Source organism: Melopsittacus undulatus, chromosome 10 (genome assembly GCF_012275295.1).
Source record: "Melopsittacus undulatus isolate bMelUnd1 chromosome 10, bMelUnd1.mat.Z, whole genome shotgun sequence".
Classification (NCBI taxonomy): Eukaryota; Metazoa; Chordata; class Aves; order Psittaciformes; family Psittaculidae; genus Melopsittacus; species Melopsittacus undulatus.
The window spans coordinates 1,872,872-1,886,120 of NC_047536.1; the positions used below are offsets into that span (position 1 = coordinate 1,872,872).

General features: G+C 45.5%; 1 protein-coding gene across 2 annotated transcripts in view; it reads left to right on the forward strand.

The window, feature by feature from the left end:
- WWC1 (WW and C2 domain containing 1) overlaps window positions 1-12,775 on the forward strand; it is a 68,880-nt gene extending 56,105 nt beyond the window's left edge. For both annotated transcript variants that reach the window (XM_034066792.1, XM_034066790.1), the window contains 12 exons: window positions 1,080-1,188; window positions 2,902-2,982; window positions 3,738-3,824; window positions 4,562-4,754; window positions 6,065-6,217; window positions 6,689-6,789; window positions 7,544-7,691; window positions 8,316-8,480; window positions 10,056-10,148; window positions 10,983-11,213; window positions 11,389-11,510; window positions 12,038-12,775. In XM_034066792.1, the coding sequence (XP_033922683.1) occupies window positions 1,080-1,188; window positions 2,902-2,982; window positions 3,738-3,824; window positions 4,562-4,754; window positions 6,065-6,217; window positions 6,689-6,789; window positions 7,544-7,691; window positions 8,316-8,480; window positions 10,056-10,148; window positions 10,983-11,213; window positions 11,389-11,510; window positions 12,038-12,104 (1,550 nt within the window). In that variant the 3' untranslated portion in view covers window positions 12,105-12,775. The remainder of the gene's footprint in view (window positions 1-1,079; window positions 1,189-2,901; window positions 2,983-3,737; window positions 3,825-4,561; window positions 4,755-6,064; window positions 6,218-6,688; window positions 6,790-7,543; window positions 7,692-8,315; window positions 8,481-10,055; window positions 10,149-10,982; window positions 11,214-11,388; window positions 11,511-12,037) is intronic.
- The last annotated feature ends 474 nt before the right edge of the window (window positions 12,776-13,249 follow it).

Consider the following 13,249-nt stretch of genomic DNA (forward strand, 5'->3'; position numbering starts at 1 on the left):
GAAGGTACAGAATGTGCACAAGTTTCCAGGGTTTTGTAGCACAAGGAAACTCTGAGATAACACTTTAGTGCAAAACCTTTGCTTCAGCTTGTTCAGTTTCTCTGTCTCCTTTTCCCTGCATTCCTGCATGTGGCTACTTTAGGTCCTAGAATCTCTCTCCACATAAAATATAGTTACTGGCCTATCTGGACCTAACTTCTGTCTCGTATACGCTAACCTTTGGAGTCTGGGGATAGGTGAGAGGTGGCTTTCTGCTGTTCCCCCTCCTGGAAACTAGTGTTGGTATAACCTCCAGACACGGTACAGCCCTCCCTGTCAACAGTACTTGGCCAGAGCTTGGTCAGTAGCGTTTGCCCAATGCTGCTCTCTTGGTAGCTGGGACCAGAGGACCTACCACCTGCTTAAGAGTGACTTGCAGTGGGTCCATATACGTAACTTCATTGGAATTTAGAAGCACATTTACCTGTCTTGTATGCTTACATAGAACCACAGACTGGTTTGTGTTGGGAGGGACCTTAAATCTCCTCCGGTTCCACCCCCCTGCCACAGGCAGGGACACCTTCCACTAGAGCAGCTGCTCCAAGCCCTGTCCAGCCTGGCCTTGAACACTTCCAACAGCCATCTCTTTCCAGTGCTTTGGAAGTCCTCCTGGCATTGCCTGCAAGGACCTGCACCCATGGGGGTGCCCACGGTAGCCAACTGTAATGCACTCAGCACACCAATGTGTAACCTCAGCCTGTGGGTGCAGTCTTGCAGGACCCAAGTATTAAATGGGCATTGACTGTGCAATGAAGCCTGCTGTCACCTCCACCACATAGGCTGTTCCTCTACTCCTCCAGGAGCTGCTGGTGCTCCAGGACAGTTGGGTACATTCCTGAAGCACTAACTTAATGTGACGTTGAGCAGAGTCTGCCCTCCCTGTACCCTCTCTGTCTTCAGAAACATGATGTTGCTGAACAAAACTTGGGTGGAGAAAAGATGCAGTTCAAGGGGAGGCTGAGGAAGAAAGCTGCTCCTGATGCAGACTGTTCATTTGCATTAACACATGTTTTTAACTTTCCTCTGTGCTTTTCTGATAGGTATAAATACATCAGGAGGGACGGCACTGAAGGTGGCGTGTGTGTCAGCTGCAGTGTCTGATGAATCTGTTGCTGGAGATAGCGGGGTGTATGAAGCGTCTGTACAAAGGTAGTCACCAGACCTCTCTCTAGGAAGAAGCCAAACCCTCAGCTTTGCACACAGGAGTCAGCTGAAGTACTGCTGGTTATGGTCCTTTTTGGTGACTAAACATCTCAGTCTCACATTTCTTCATAATTCTGAACAAAAAGATGAGCAGGTTGAATTTGATTATCAAAATGAGCCATGCTTCCAGTAGCAGAAGCAGCCGGAAGCACACTGACAGAGAGCTGTTGAACAGCTGGTTTGTGTGTGAAGGTGCTGCTAAGCTGCCCTGCCTGCCTTGGTGGGGTAGCAGAGCCATCAGGCAGTGTCAAGTTCCCCACCTGTCATTAAGCCCTTGTGGTGTCAATGACAGCCCTCAGCGGGAGAGCACTTGAGGATGTTTAAGGAAGAGAGCAGAAGCACCTTGAGCTGCCTCATGTGTGTGCATGCTGGGATGCAGTTCCCAAGTACTTGGATACAGGATGTGATTCCTGCAGGACTTTTCCCCTAAGGGCATAGCTCATAACCAGAGCTGGACATCCCTGCTCTTGCTGGGTTTCTGCACTTCCCTTGCTGCTTGCTGAGATGGTTTGATGAAACATTCACTGGAAGGTACTGATCTTACTGATACCTGGTTTGGCTGCATCTAACACGGGTTTTACTGGCACTTATATAAATCACTGGATCATTTGTTGCACAATACAGCTGTAGAGGTGAAAATTACTCATTTCCCCCCCATTCATTCATTACCTTCATTAATTCTCTAGATAATTGAGCCATTTTTTATGTGTACAGCACAATTCACTTTGGCAAGAAGTGCAACACTTGTGCAAATCAGACCTCATGGGCTCAAGCCAGGCACAGTCAGGCAGTTGGGTGTCTGTGTCCCCTCAACAAGACAGGGAATTCTGTGGAGAGGGGAGGAGGGATCACGTGTGACAGTTACAGAAGACCACACAGACACTTGTGTGCCTGATGTTACTTAGTGGTGTTCGGGTTGTTGACTTACCAACCTTTATAATGACAACAGCATCATTTTGATGGCTATAATAAATGGTGAGGGTAAGATGAGCAATAGGTTTGTCCGCTAGCTGAAATGGAATGTAAGAGAGTGCTAAGGAATATGGAAAGCACTTGGCAGAATGCTAATACTGTTTCCATGTGCTCAGTGTGGCCTCTGATCCAAGTAGACAATGAATGTAGTTTTGGGGACTTTCAACTTTGAAAGAGAGCTACACTGGGAAGGCAATGATGCAAGTGGTTGTTTCAAGGCAGACCAGTCAGTGTACTCTGTCACTTGTAATGTGCTTAGGGAAGTTTGATTACTTAAAGAAACAAATGAATGATTTAAATCTAATCAAACTTGAGGATTCTTGCTGTCATGGTGCAGGCAGGATTGCAGTTGCTAAATCTTATTTCTGTTGTTGGCCAGTCAGCTGTCTTTAATAAAATCCAGTCAAGGGAACCCTTTAAAATCCCTCAGAGCCTTATTTTTGCAGTCTTTTATGTGGCTTGTTTTTGGCAGTGAAGAGGGAAGGCATATGACTTTCTGGTGATAAGCACCACAACACATACCTGTAAGGATGACTGCACTTACTTCTCAAATGGGCTTTCTTTTAGCTGCTGATTTTGCAAAGTCCATATACCCAAGCCCTGAATGGAAGAAATCTTATATCACCTGAATGCCATCACTTCAATAGGAGGGAAATCAAGTCCTTAATTGTCTTTGCTTTCTTTCAGACCATGTGTATCAGAAGTGATGGTGTTTGACAGTGATGATGCAGAAGCAGTTGGGACAGCTAAAGTGCAGATTGCAATGAGGTATTGTTTACACACAGAAAGAATGATGTATGGGATTTAAAAGACAGTGCTTTCTGTTTTGTTTGTTTCTCCTGTTTATCCTGTCATATTAGTATTAACTAACAGATGTCCTCTGTGAAGTGTAATTGAGAGTTACACTTGACTCCAGGAGGCCCAGTTACCCTCTTTCACGTCAGTGCAAATGAGCTGGTGATGGTGTGGTTGGAGGATGCAAACCAGCAATAAATGGCAGTTGTAATCATTGACCCCTTGGAGTCCCTCAGGGGTGGGTCACGCATAGGAGGCATCTTCCTTAAATGGTTTACTGGAGGCTATTTAGGACTGGTGGAAAAATAAGTAGCACGAAACCCTCTTGTCATGGCCATACACAGGAAGCCAGTGGTTACCGGTAACATCCCCACTGCTGTACTTCACATATTGCTACTTGTAACTCTTTTATACTACAGTCATTTTGTAAGGCCTTTCAAAAGGTTTTACTTAACAGCAATTGAGCTAGACCCTAAGAAAAGCAATGTGTGTTAGGTCAGATCCATTGCACCTGGATTGTGAAGTTCTGGATGTTGTGGTAGCAAAACGTCATGGAATGTGAAACTGGTTTTGTTTGAAACTATAGGCAAGCCATGGTCCCATTATAGCTGTGTCTTGTTTGTAAATGTTAATGTTGTTTGTGTTAATGAAACAAGTGGAATTCCCACTCATGGAGTCCAAGGCTGACTTCTCTAAAAATAATGCTTTCTTGTTTCTTTCTAATTCAGATATGATGACAAGAATAAACAGTTTGCCATAGTGGTCATCCAGCTGAGTAATGTCACAGCACTGCTGTCCCAGCAGCATCAGAAAGTGTAAGTGGGTGAAATAAGCACACTTTTGAAGTGTTTGCATTAGATCTCAGTGGAAATTAAACAGATGTTGGGTTTTGGGGTTGGTTTTTTCACACTCTTCAAAATAACCTTTCTGAAATACTTGTACACTGTTCTGTGGTGCAACATTTACTAACTGACAAACTTGCAAACAGAAACAAGGTACATTTTTGTTCCTCAAAGGCCAGTAATTGTTGAGGAAAGACTTGCCTGGAATTAGCAGTGCCCAGAGCACTGCATTGAGTGGGGTTCTGCCATAGGACATCCTTGCAAGGTGCAATGGACAGCTGCTACCAGCCTCCTTCCAGGCAAAAGGGTTCTTTAAATTCAGCTGTGTGCTGAGTAAGCTGACAGAGATTTGCTTCGCTTTGGTGTGGCTGTTCCTACCTACAAAAGGGCATGTTGGCAATGTGACAGGTTGCACCAACATAAATGACCATGTTAAACATAATCCCATAATCATAGAATCAACTAGGTTGGAAAAGATCTATGATGTTTGATTACAAGATTCAGGAGGATGAAGTCTATGGCAGCTCTTGCCACTTCATGCCTCTGATGTTGTGCTGAGATGTTCTTTTTTTGCTCAATTGACTGATATCCAGAAAAAATAGGGCAGTGTGATAATATCCCCTGTGCTTAGGATGGATTTCACGTGCAGGGCAGGGAGCTGCAGACCTGTTCCTGGGTGGTAGTGCTGACTGTGATGCTTTCTTCGACAGGAACATCCGCGTGGCTGTCCTGCCCTGCTCGGAGAGCACGAGCTGCTTGTTCCGCACAAGAGTGGTGGAAGCTTCAGACAATCTTGTGTACAATGAAGTATTCTGGGTTTCTATCTCTTACCCAGCTTTACGCCAGAAGACTTTACGAGTTGATGTTTGCACTGTAGATAAGTCTCACCTTGAAGAATGTTTGGTTAGTATTAGTCTGTGTTTTAATACCTTTGTGTGTTTCCTCTTTAAATTAGGCAGCATTTTCAACCCTGAAGTGTGCAAGTGTTCTTGATAACCCTCAGCTGCCTGATCTCTCCCAGATCATGTCTTTGCTATAACAATTCTGATCAGGAAAACAAAATCAATCTATTAAAGAAATATGTTAATGCAGAACTGCTGATGACTTTATCAAACTGCTCTGTTTCCTTTCTTTTGTGGTTTAATGTGAAACTCTACCTTTCTCTTCCTTTTGGTGGAAACATTGGTTATAATGTGGTTGAGAATGGACTGCCAGGAGCTTGGAAGCCACTGCAGAATATTAAAGACCCCTAAAGGATTTAGTTTTTCAAATCTGCTATTAATCTGCGCTATTAAAATCTACATTAATACAGGTTTTCATGTACTAGTATTGCCATAGGCAGCTGTCCACTATAGTTAGAAGAGCTTTTTTTTGTTGCTCAGTATTAACTGAACTATTCCTGGAGTATTGTTTGAGCAGCGTGTGTTACACTGGGACATAGCAGCCTTTAAGTTACAGTAAAGTTGATGCTCTGTCCTGCATGTGTTCCATAGCCCCCCCTTGGCTGGAGGGGTACATGTTTTGTGGTGCTTCTGCATTTCTTCCTTCGCTCGCTTTGCAAAGTACCTTTGGTAGAGGAAAGCAACTGTTTTCCACATGGGTTTTTTGTCTTTTGGCAGCATGGCTGTAGCTGTGCTCCGGGTGGGAGCACAGCAGCTTGCAGAAGGCATGCTCAGCATGTCTGTTGGACTGGGCTGCAGCAGTGGAGTCCACTCAGGCATGGATTAAATAAACTATGAATCAATTTTACTGTGGTTCTGAATTGATCAGAATGTGCACTAAATGTAATGCACTGGAAAATGACAGGGCAGATGAAGAGGAATGGAATATACAAAGCTGAAGCATCTCTGTCTGAGGCAGTGATTTTTGACAGCCCTGCAAATTCCTTGAAGGGAAGCCTTCATCTCCTGTTCCTCTCTGGTTTAATTTGGAGCTCTGGCTCCTGACTGCAGCAGCACTGTTCATACCTCTGTTTTTGTACACAGGAGTGGTAGTGAAACACTTGCTACTTGAATTGGAAGAATAAAGCAGTATTAAACACAATGAAACAGAAAGCATCAGCAGAGCTGCTGAAACAAGGATAAATGAGGCAATGTTTCTTTGTGTCAAACTTGCCAAAGTCAAGTACTTCTGGAGTTTCACTTTCATTTCTTCTTACTGGTGTGGTAGTCGTTCACTTGAGTGCTACACTAATGGTGTTTCGCTGTCCCTAGGGTGGAGCACAGATTAGCCTTGCTGAAATATGTAGATCTGGAGAGAAATCGACCCGTTGGTACAACCTCCTCAGTTACAAGTATGGGCAGAAGCAAGCCAGGAGGAGTAAACAAGGAAACATCCACTCTGAAGTACCCTGCACTGAGAAAACCGTAAGAACAACTGCTTAAATCAAACAGATCTCTTCCAAGCAGTACTAATGAGAGTGATTGTGTGTCTGAAGAACTGTTACAATAGTCAAGAAGTGAAAGCTGGTGTGTTTATATTTAGAACTTGAAAGTGTCATTATGTGCAGCAACATAATGAACATAGTGATTACAGGTATGCCCTTGTCCTAGGCTAGGTGCTAAAATCTACTCCTCATGAAGCTGACGGCTGAGGGATGTGGTCTGGTGTAAGTGATGTGAGCTCTTGCCTTTCATCACACTAGACAGCTCACCTTGCTGCAGTGAACTTGCTGAACAGGCCAAGCTCCAGCCCTCCTTTTGCACATGCATGGCACGCACTATGCTCAGCCTGCAGCTGCACGTGTGCATATGCTGGGGCTGTCTTGACCTAGAAGGATGGGCCCTTTGCAGTTTGTGAGAGTTACATCTTCACAAGAAGCCTCTTGTTCTCCTCAGGACTCTGTCTCAGCACTCCTGGAGCAGACAGCTGTTGAACTGGAAGCTGTGGAAAAGAAACTGGAGGAAAGCAGAAGCACTTTAACTAGTGGAGAGAGCTGGTAGGTAGCATCCCACTACCTTAGTGCTGTGGGATGGTCAGAACATTTAGGCATTCATGTGCAGAGAGAAAAGCAGATGATAAAGAGTTGTGGGAGGCTGCTTCCATCTCTTTCTGTCTTCATGAAAAATCCTGCTGCTTCTGTTCTGGAGGTTGTGCTTGGGAAATGGGAACAAAGCTGATAAATGTTGAAAATAGTCAATAGCACTATGCTAATTTTGTTATTTGTACAACGTTCTATGGAGGTCCATGAAAGCTCCACTGTATGGTGCAAGGCTTTGCTTGAATATTAATTGTAGCTGCTGTTTACATGGTTCACATTCAAATTTTATTAATGAAACCCAACATTTGAACTAAAAAGCAAGCCTGCCCCCAGTGGGTTTGATAGAAAAGCCAGCTCTTCATTCAGAGGAGCTGAAAAGGATGTCAAAACAATGCTTCAGTTTTGTCCAGCATCACTTCTTAAACTAAGATTAATGTTATCCTGAGAGCTCCTCTTACGATGTGCTCATGTTAAGCTCAGACGACATGGCTTGCTTCTTTTGAAACCAGATCAGTATGGTGTTTTGAGCTGTAGTGGTTGCCATCTGGTACATCTTCACTCCAGTTTAATTATTCCCTTATAAGCCTGTCTTTGTGTAACCTTAGGTACAGCTGGCTGCCTTGGGGACATGCTTCTGCCCAGCATTCTGCTGCTGCAGCATCAGAGCATTGTCCACAATAGGCCAGTTCAGTAACAAAGCTTTTCTCAACAGGCAAGACGAAGAGGTTCCCGATCAGGAAGAACAAGACGAGAGCAGTGAAGATGAAGCAGAGGAGGAGGAAGAATTCTGTGTTGGAAAATCGCTGTGGGAAACAGAGGAAGGTCTGAATTCCCAGCTGCACATGGAGATAGCAGAGAAGGTAGAGTCAAGGGCCTTTTGAACTGAAAGATGAGTTAAGCTTCCCATTTCTCAGCTGATGGGGTTATGTTGAGCTGCACAAAGCTACAGCAGTTGTTTGGAGGTTCATCACTGGTGTTTACATGTTTATCTACCTGAACTATTTTTAAACTCTACATGACCCACAATTAATGTACCACCATGTCATGCCTTCCTTGAGGCTGCTCATGAAATTAATGTGTAGCGGTAGTCTAATAAGTGTGTGCTGTACACGTGCTCTCTGCATGTACATACAGCACTTGTGCATCTGCAGCAAAGATCCAAAGGGAGTGGTCCTTAAAACCATACCTCTGTTGTGTGTGAGTCTGCCAGGTCACACTGATAAGCTGGATCAATAGGCAAAGCTCACTGCAGTCAGTTGTGTTGTACAAGGGTTGATGGATGCAGAGTCCTTAGAGAGTTAATGTAGCAGCCTCTGAGTTCAAAGAGTGGCGTGGCAGGACACCTGCTTGAAAGGGCTAAAGAACATTTGGTTCTGAACATGGTGCCTCTGGGACCAGCAGCAGAGATGCATCAGAGGTGGCTGTCAGCTGTGTGTGTGTGTGCTCCATAAGCTGCCATTCACACTGTTTTATCTATCTTTCAGGTAGATAAAGAGACAAACACAGAGAGCCTTGCACAGGCTTCTACTGTGGTTCGTCCCAAAGACAAGAGAGCAGCGAACCCACCACAGGCTCCGTTTGTCAGAGGTAGCACTATCATCCGCTCCAAAACGTTTTCACCAGGACCACAAAGTCAGTATGTGTGTCGGGTAAGGAAAGTGGGGTTATGAATGCTGCTTTTCACTAATGAAAGCATGTCAGCAGTGGTCACTTAGGCTGGATTTTTCACAGAGACTTGACGCTGCTTTCTTCTTTCCTCCTTTGACTTCACAAGTTGCTCTGTCCTCACCTCCTAGATGATGCCTTTCCTTGGAACTAATAGCATGAAGCACAAATGTATTGTGTATGCGTACATATGTGTCTGGTACATGCAGCATGCTGAAATGCCCAAACTAACCTGATAGGGCTGCTGTAAGACAGTGATGATCAGTACATACTGAGGTATTTGACCAAGCATTGGAAAAGGCTGCCCAGGAGTCACTGTCCCTGGAAGTGTTCCCAAACCATTGTAGACAAGTCCCTCAGTGCCATAGGTTAGTTGTGGCCTTGGCAGTGCTGGGGTAAGGGTTGGACTTGATGATCCTAAGGGTCTTTCCCAACCTGGTTGATTCTGTGATTCTATGAATAAGCTGCATATCAAACCCTTTCCTGCTGCTTTAAGACTGTTTTGTGCTAACTTGAACTGCGTTCGCTGTGTCCACCTGGCTTTAGATGAGGTGAACATGAAGGCTTCATGGAAATGGAAAGGTAAGGACTTGGTAATGTCAACAAAAACACTGTGGAAGCTTTCTCGAGCATGGCTTGTCTGAAGGTGACTGGGTCAGGATGTCACTGCCACTGCTTTGAAGTGTTTGTTCACAATTGTTTCCTGGATTGAGGGTCAGCCTAAACTATAAATAACTCATCTTGTAAACTGAACTGGCAAACAAGCAAGCACTGTGTTTATCATGCATGACCTGTGCACAGTGGGCATGCTCCTAATGCAGCTGAGCTGGGTTTGATGTGCAGGTTTTCTCCCATGCAGAAGCAGGTGCTTGCATAGAAACAAAACGGATTTAATCTGCAGGAGTGACCAGAGCTTGGGTGGTTCTGTGTCCCAGCACATGCAGATCCCATGTGCCTGTTCCCCCAGCTCTGAGGAGGAAGATGAGAAGGGAATTAAACACTGCTTGAGCTGAGCTCTTTTTAAGGGTCTAGAGACAATTACAAAAGGCTGCAGCTATATGAGTGTGATGTGACAACCAAGTTGGAAAACCCAGAGGGATAGCTTACAGGTAAACCTACCTCTTGCACCACTAGCTTAAAATACAGGTGGTTGGAGAAAAAAGAAATCTCTAATAAAATAGCCTCATGTTTTACAGGTGCTAGAAAAGAGTACTTTGAATTACTTAGAGCTTATTTTTCTGGGCTGTTTAGCCCAGCCTAGTTCCTTGCACAGGAGAAGGGCAGTGGGGTAGAGTCCCATATTACACCCTGAACTAGTGTCTCTCTTTCCATGCAGCCTATTCCCAGAAAGTGATGGAGTTCAAGGCTTGGGGCAGGATCTGGTTGTGCCAGATGGATTACATGTTGTGAGTGCAGATTAGGGTGGCAGCTCTTCACAAAACTCCCTAGTTCTGCTTGCATCCCTGCTTAGAATCCCTCAGAGAAGCCCCTGTTTTTGCTGATGATGTATGTATGCACTGCTTGTACTCCTTTCATGGGCTCTTGCTTTCCCTTTGCAGCTGAACCGCAGTGATAGTGATAGTTCAACACTGTCCAAGAAGCCTCCCTTCGTTCGGAATGCGCTGGAGAGACGAAGCGTCCGAGTGAAGCGGGTAACAACAACAGCACTTGTCCTTGCTCCAGCACACACACTTGCAACCAATGGAACACTGCTTGAAAGGAAACATGAATCAGTTGCCACCTGCTTTCATTCACAACCTTAGGGTGTGACAAGTCTCTCAAGGCTACATTTATATATCAGAATATGACAGGAATGTTTGAGTTGGAACTCGTTTAAACCAATACATTTAAGAAGATGGTTCCTAGTATTTCCCACCCTGTCAGAACAGAAGCAGCACAAGCAGTTTGGCTGTGATTATTGCTGTTAGATTCTTAAGTACTTCCAAGAAATGTGAGGAGCTGGTGAGGAGAGCGATGTCAGGGATGCTCAGGTGACCCTGTTGCAGTGACTCTGGCACCCAGTGAGCCCCTGTGCCCATTGGAATGCAGTCACTGAAATTCCCCTGGGATGTTGATGCTGAGCTCATGAGGAGATGGTTTTCTTGGGGCAGCTTGTGTTTAAAGCTAGCAGAAAGAAGGTAACATAATATGTTACTGGAAAAAAACAAGGTTCTTCTGTTGCATTGTGGATTCATGTGGCAATGAGACATTAAATTCAGGAGCAAGGTGTGCAAGCAGGGTTTGTTTGATTGGAAAAGCTGCCAAGGAAGAGATTTAGTAGAAGCACCAAAATCAAAATGCTTATCTATGAAACTTGCTTGAGTTTATTCTTTCTGTCTTGAGATGAATTGGAAAGCAGCATCCATAGGGATGTTTTGTGCCAAGAGAAGTGTTGGAAAGTAAGGTCTCATGATGCATTTGGCCTGTCACGTGGGGGTGGTCAGGATAGTTCTTATCCCTGTGTTCATACTGCCCTTCTTTTCCAGCCTTCAGTGAAGTCCTCGGGGTCAGAGCGCCTGATCCGCACCTCGCTGGACCTGGAGCTGGACCTGCAGGCTTCAAAAACCTGGCACGATCGGCTGGTGCAGGAGATCTCAGTGCTGAGGGAGCTGAAGGAGCAGCTGGAACAAGCTCAAAGTCAGGGGGAAAAGGAGTTGCCTCAGTGGGTGAAGGATGATGAGAGGTTTCGACTGCTGCTAAGGCTGGTGGAGAAGCGAGTGAGTAGTAACCTCCTCTGGGTTGTAGTCACTGCATCTTAGAAACAAGGGGCTTGGGATGGTCCGGAAATGAAGTGTCCTCCACTTAGAGCTCCGTCAAGCAAGGATTTGATGGTGAAGGTCTTTGGGTCCGGGCTGCGCTTGAAAACAAACAACTCTTCCACTGTTTGTTTAGGTGGAGAAAGCAGAACACCAGTGTGAGCTGAAGGCTGATAAAATGATGAGAGCTGCTGCCAAGGATGTGCACAGGCTGCGAGGACAGAGTCGGAAAGAGCCTCTGGAGGTGCAGTCATTCAGGTAATCCCAGGTCGTGGGGAAAGGACAGGAAAAGGGGACTGCTAGCATGGGTTCCTGTGGGTGACTAAGGTGCTGATGAGGAAGGCTGGTCCTTGCAGAAGTGCTTAAATGTCCTGTTTGAACAAAAACTTGTCTGTCTTTATATGAAAGTATAAGCTCTAAGAGTCAGGGAAACAAGCTGCAGCACTGCACATGATCACAAAGCAACCACCAGTGCTCCAATTCACTCCCCATCTGGCTCCAAATTGACAAATCCTTTGTTTAATCCAGAAGCAACCCGTTGCTTCCTTAAGAACATACCTTGCAAGCAGAAAACCCAATGAAAGCCTTTCTGAAATTGCTTTTTGGTGGCGTGGTGAGTCTGGCTGTAAAGATGCCTCTTGTCTGATATATAAGTAAGAGGTGTAGGTCATGAGAGGATGTGCTACTACTCCTTGTGGTGACAGTTGGAGGGATGAATCTGAATGTGCATGATGGATATTTCTAGCAAGACTTGTGTGGAATTAACAACCCATCATTCTCTTTAGAGAGAAAATGGCCTTTTTCACCCGGCCAAGGATGAACATCCCAATGCTCTCTGCCGATGACGTGTGATCACCATGAAGTATTTGCTGTGTGGACAGCTGGACACATGCCGTTTGGGGTTTGAAGTTATTTATGTGGTATTATGAAGGTACTGAGGCGTTTGTATATTTAGAGCTTTTGTCAGTGTGTGGATGTTTTGAAGAGTTTTAGGTTAAAGTCCTATCATCACAGAAACCAGCATTAAAGTGACAAGATTGTATAGTTTGTATATTTAGGAATGTATTTTTGGGAAATAGAGTTTTAAATAAGAACAAATGCAGCGTGAGGTGCTGTTATTCTTAAATAGTGCTGTTTAGACTTTTTGTACAGCTCTACCTTTTAGAGGTTTTACTGCAATAAATACCTTTGAAGGAACCTCACCCCTGCCTTCTATCGTGTCCTGCATCGGACTCTCCGCTGAGTGATGTGTGTTGTACCCCGTGGGGAATGCAGGGAGCCGGTGTGGCCTCCCCAGTGCTGTGAACGAGTTCTCTGTGAGCTGTGAAGCGTTTCTGTTTCCTGCCAGGTCCTAAAGTAGGTGTGAAGTTGAGGATACTTGCACTTTTACCACTTGTACTGCAGCTCGGGTCTGTAACGGGTCTGGGGTCGGACGTGGGGAGCCCATTGAAACCACACTGTGGGAGGAGGGCTGCGGGTTTTCTGTCCGTTCTGGGGTTTGCCAATAAAGTGACCTTTCTGGACACCTTGGTTCTGTCTGGTGTGCGTCTTCTCAGCAGCTGGCACCTGCCTTGGGGGGTTCTCTGGCACTGGATGGAAGTGAACAGCTTTTAATGTGTCTTGTTCTGTATGTCCTTTAGAGCAGGCATCCTGGGGGGTAGTGGTGGATGTGCTTCCGAGTGACTTGGGTGCCCCTGGGTTATGGAAGGGGCTGGAGCTGCAGCTCCCAAGCTGCCTTTCCAACCCAAACCGTTCCGTGATTCATTGGTTGAAGTGCTCCTTGGTCACCCCTAAACCTGGGTTCGGTTTGAAGGGGTGGGGGGAGTGTGTGGGACTGTGTCTGCCTTCCGAAGAGCTGTACTGAAGTGCAGATCTATGTCATGGGATCAGCCTGGTTTTGGTTGGAAGGTACCTTAAAGCTCATCCCATTCCAACCCCTGCCACAAGCAGGGACCCCTTCCACTGGAGCAGCTGCTCCAAGCCCCTGTGTCCAGCAA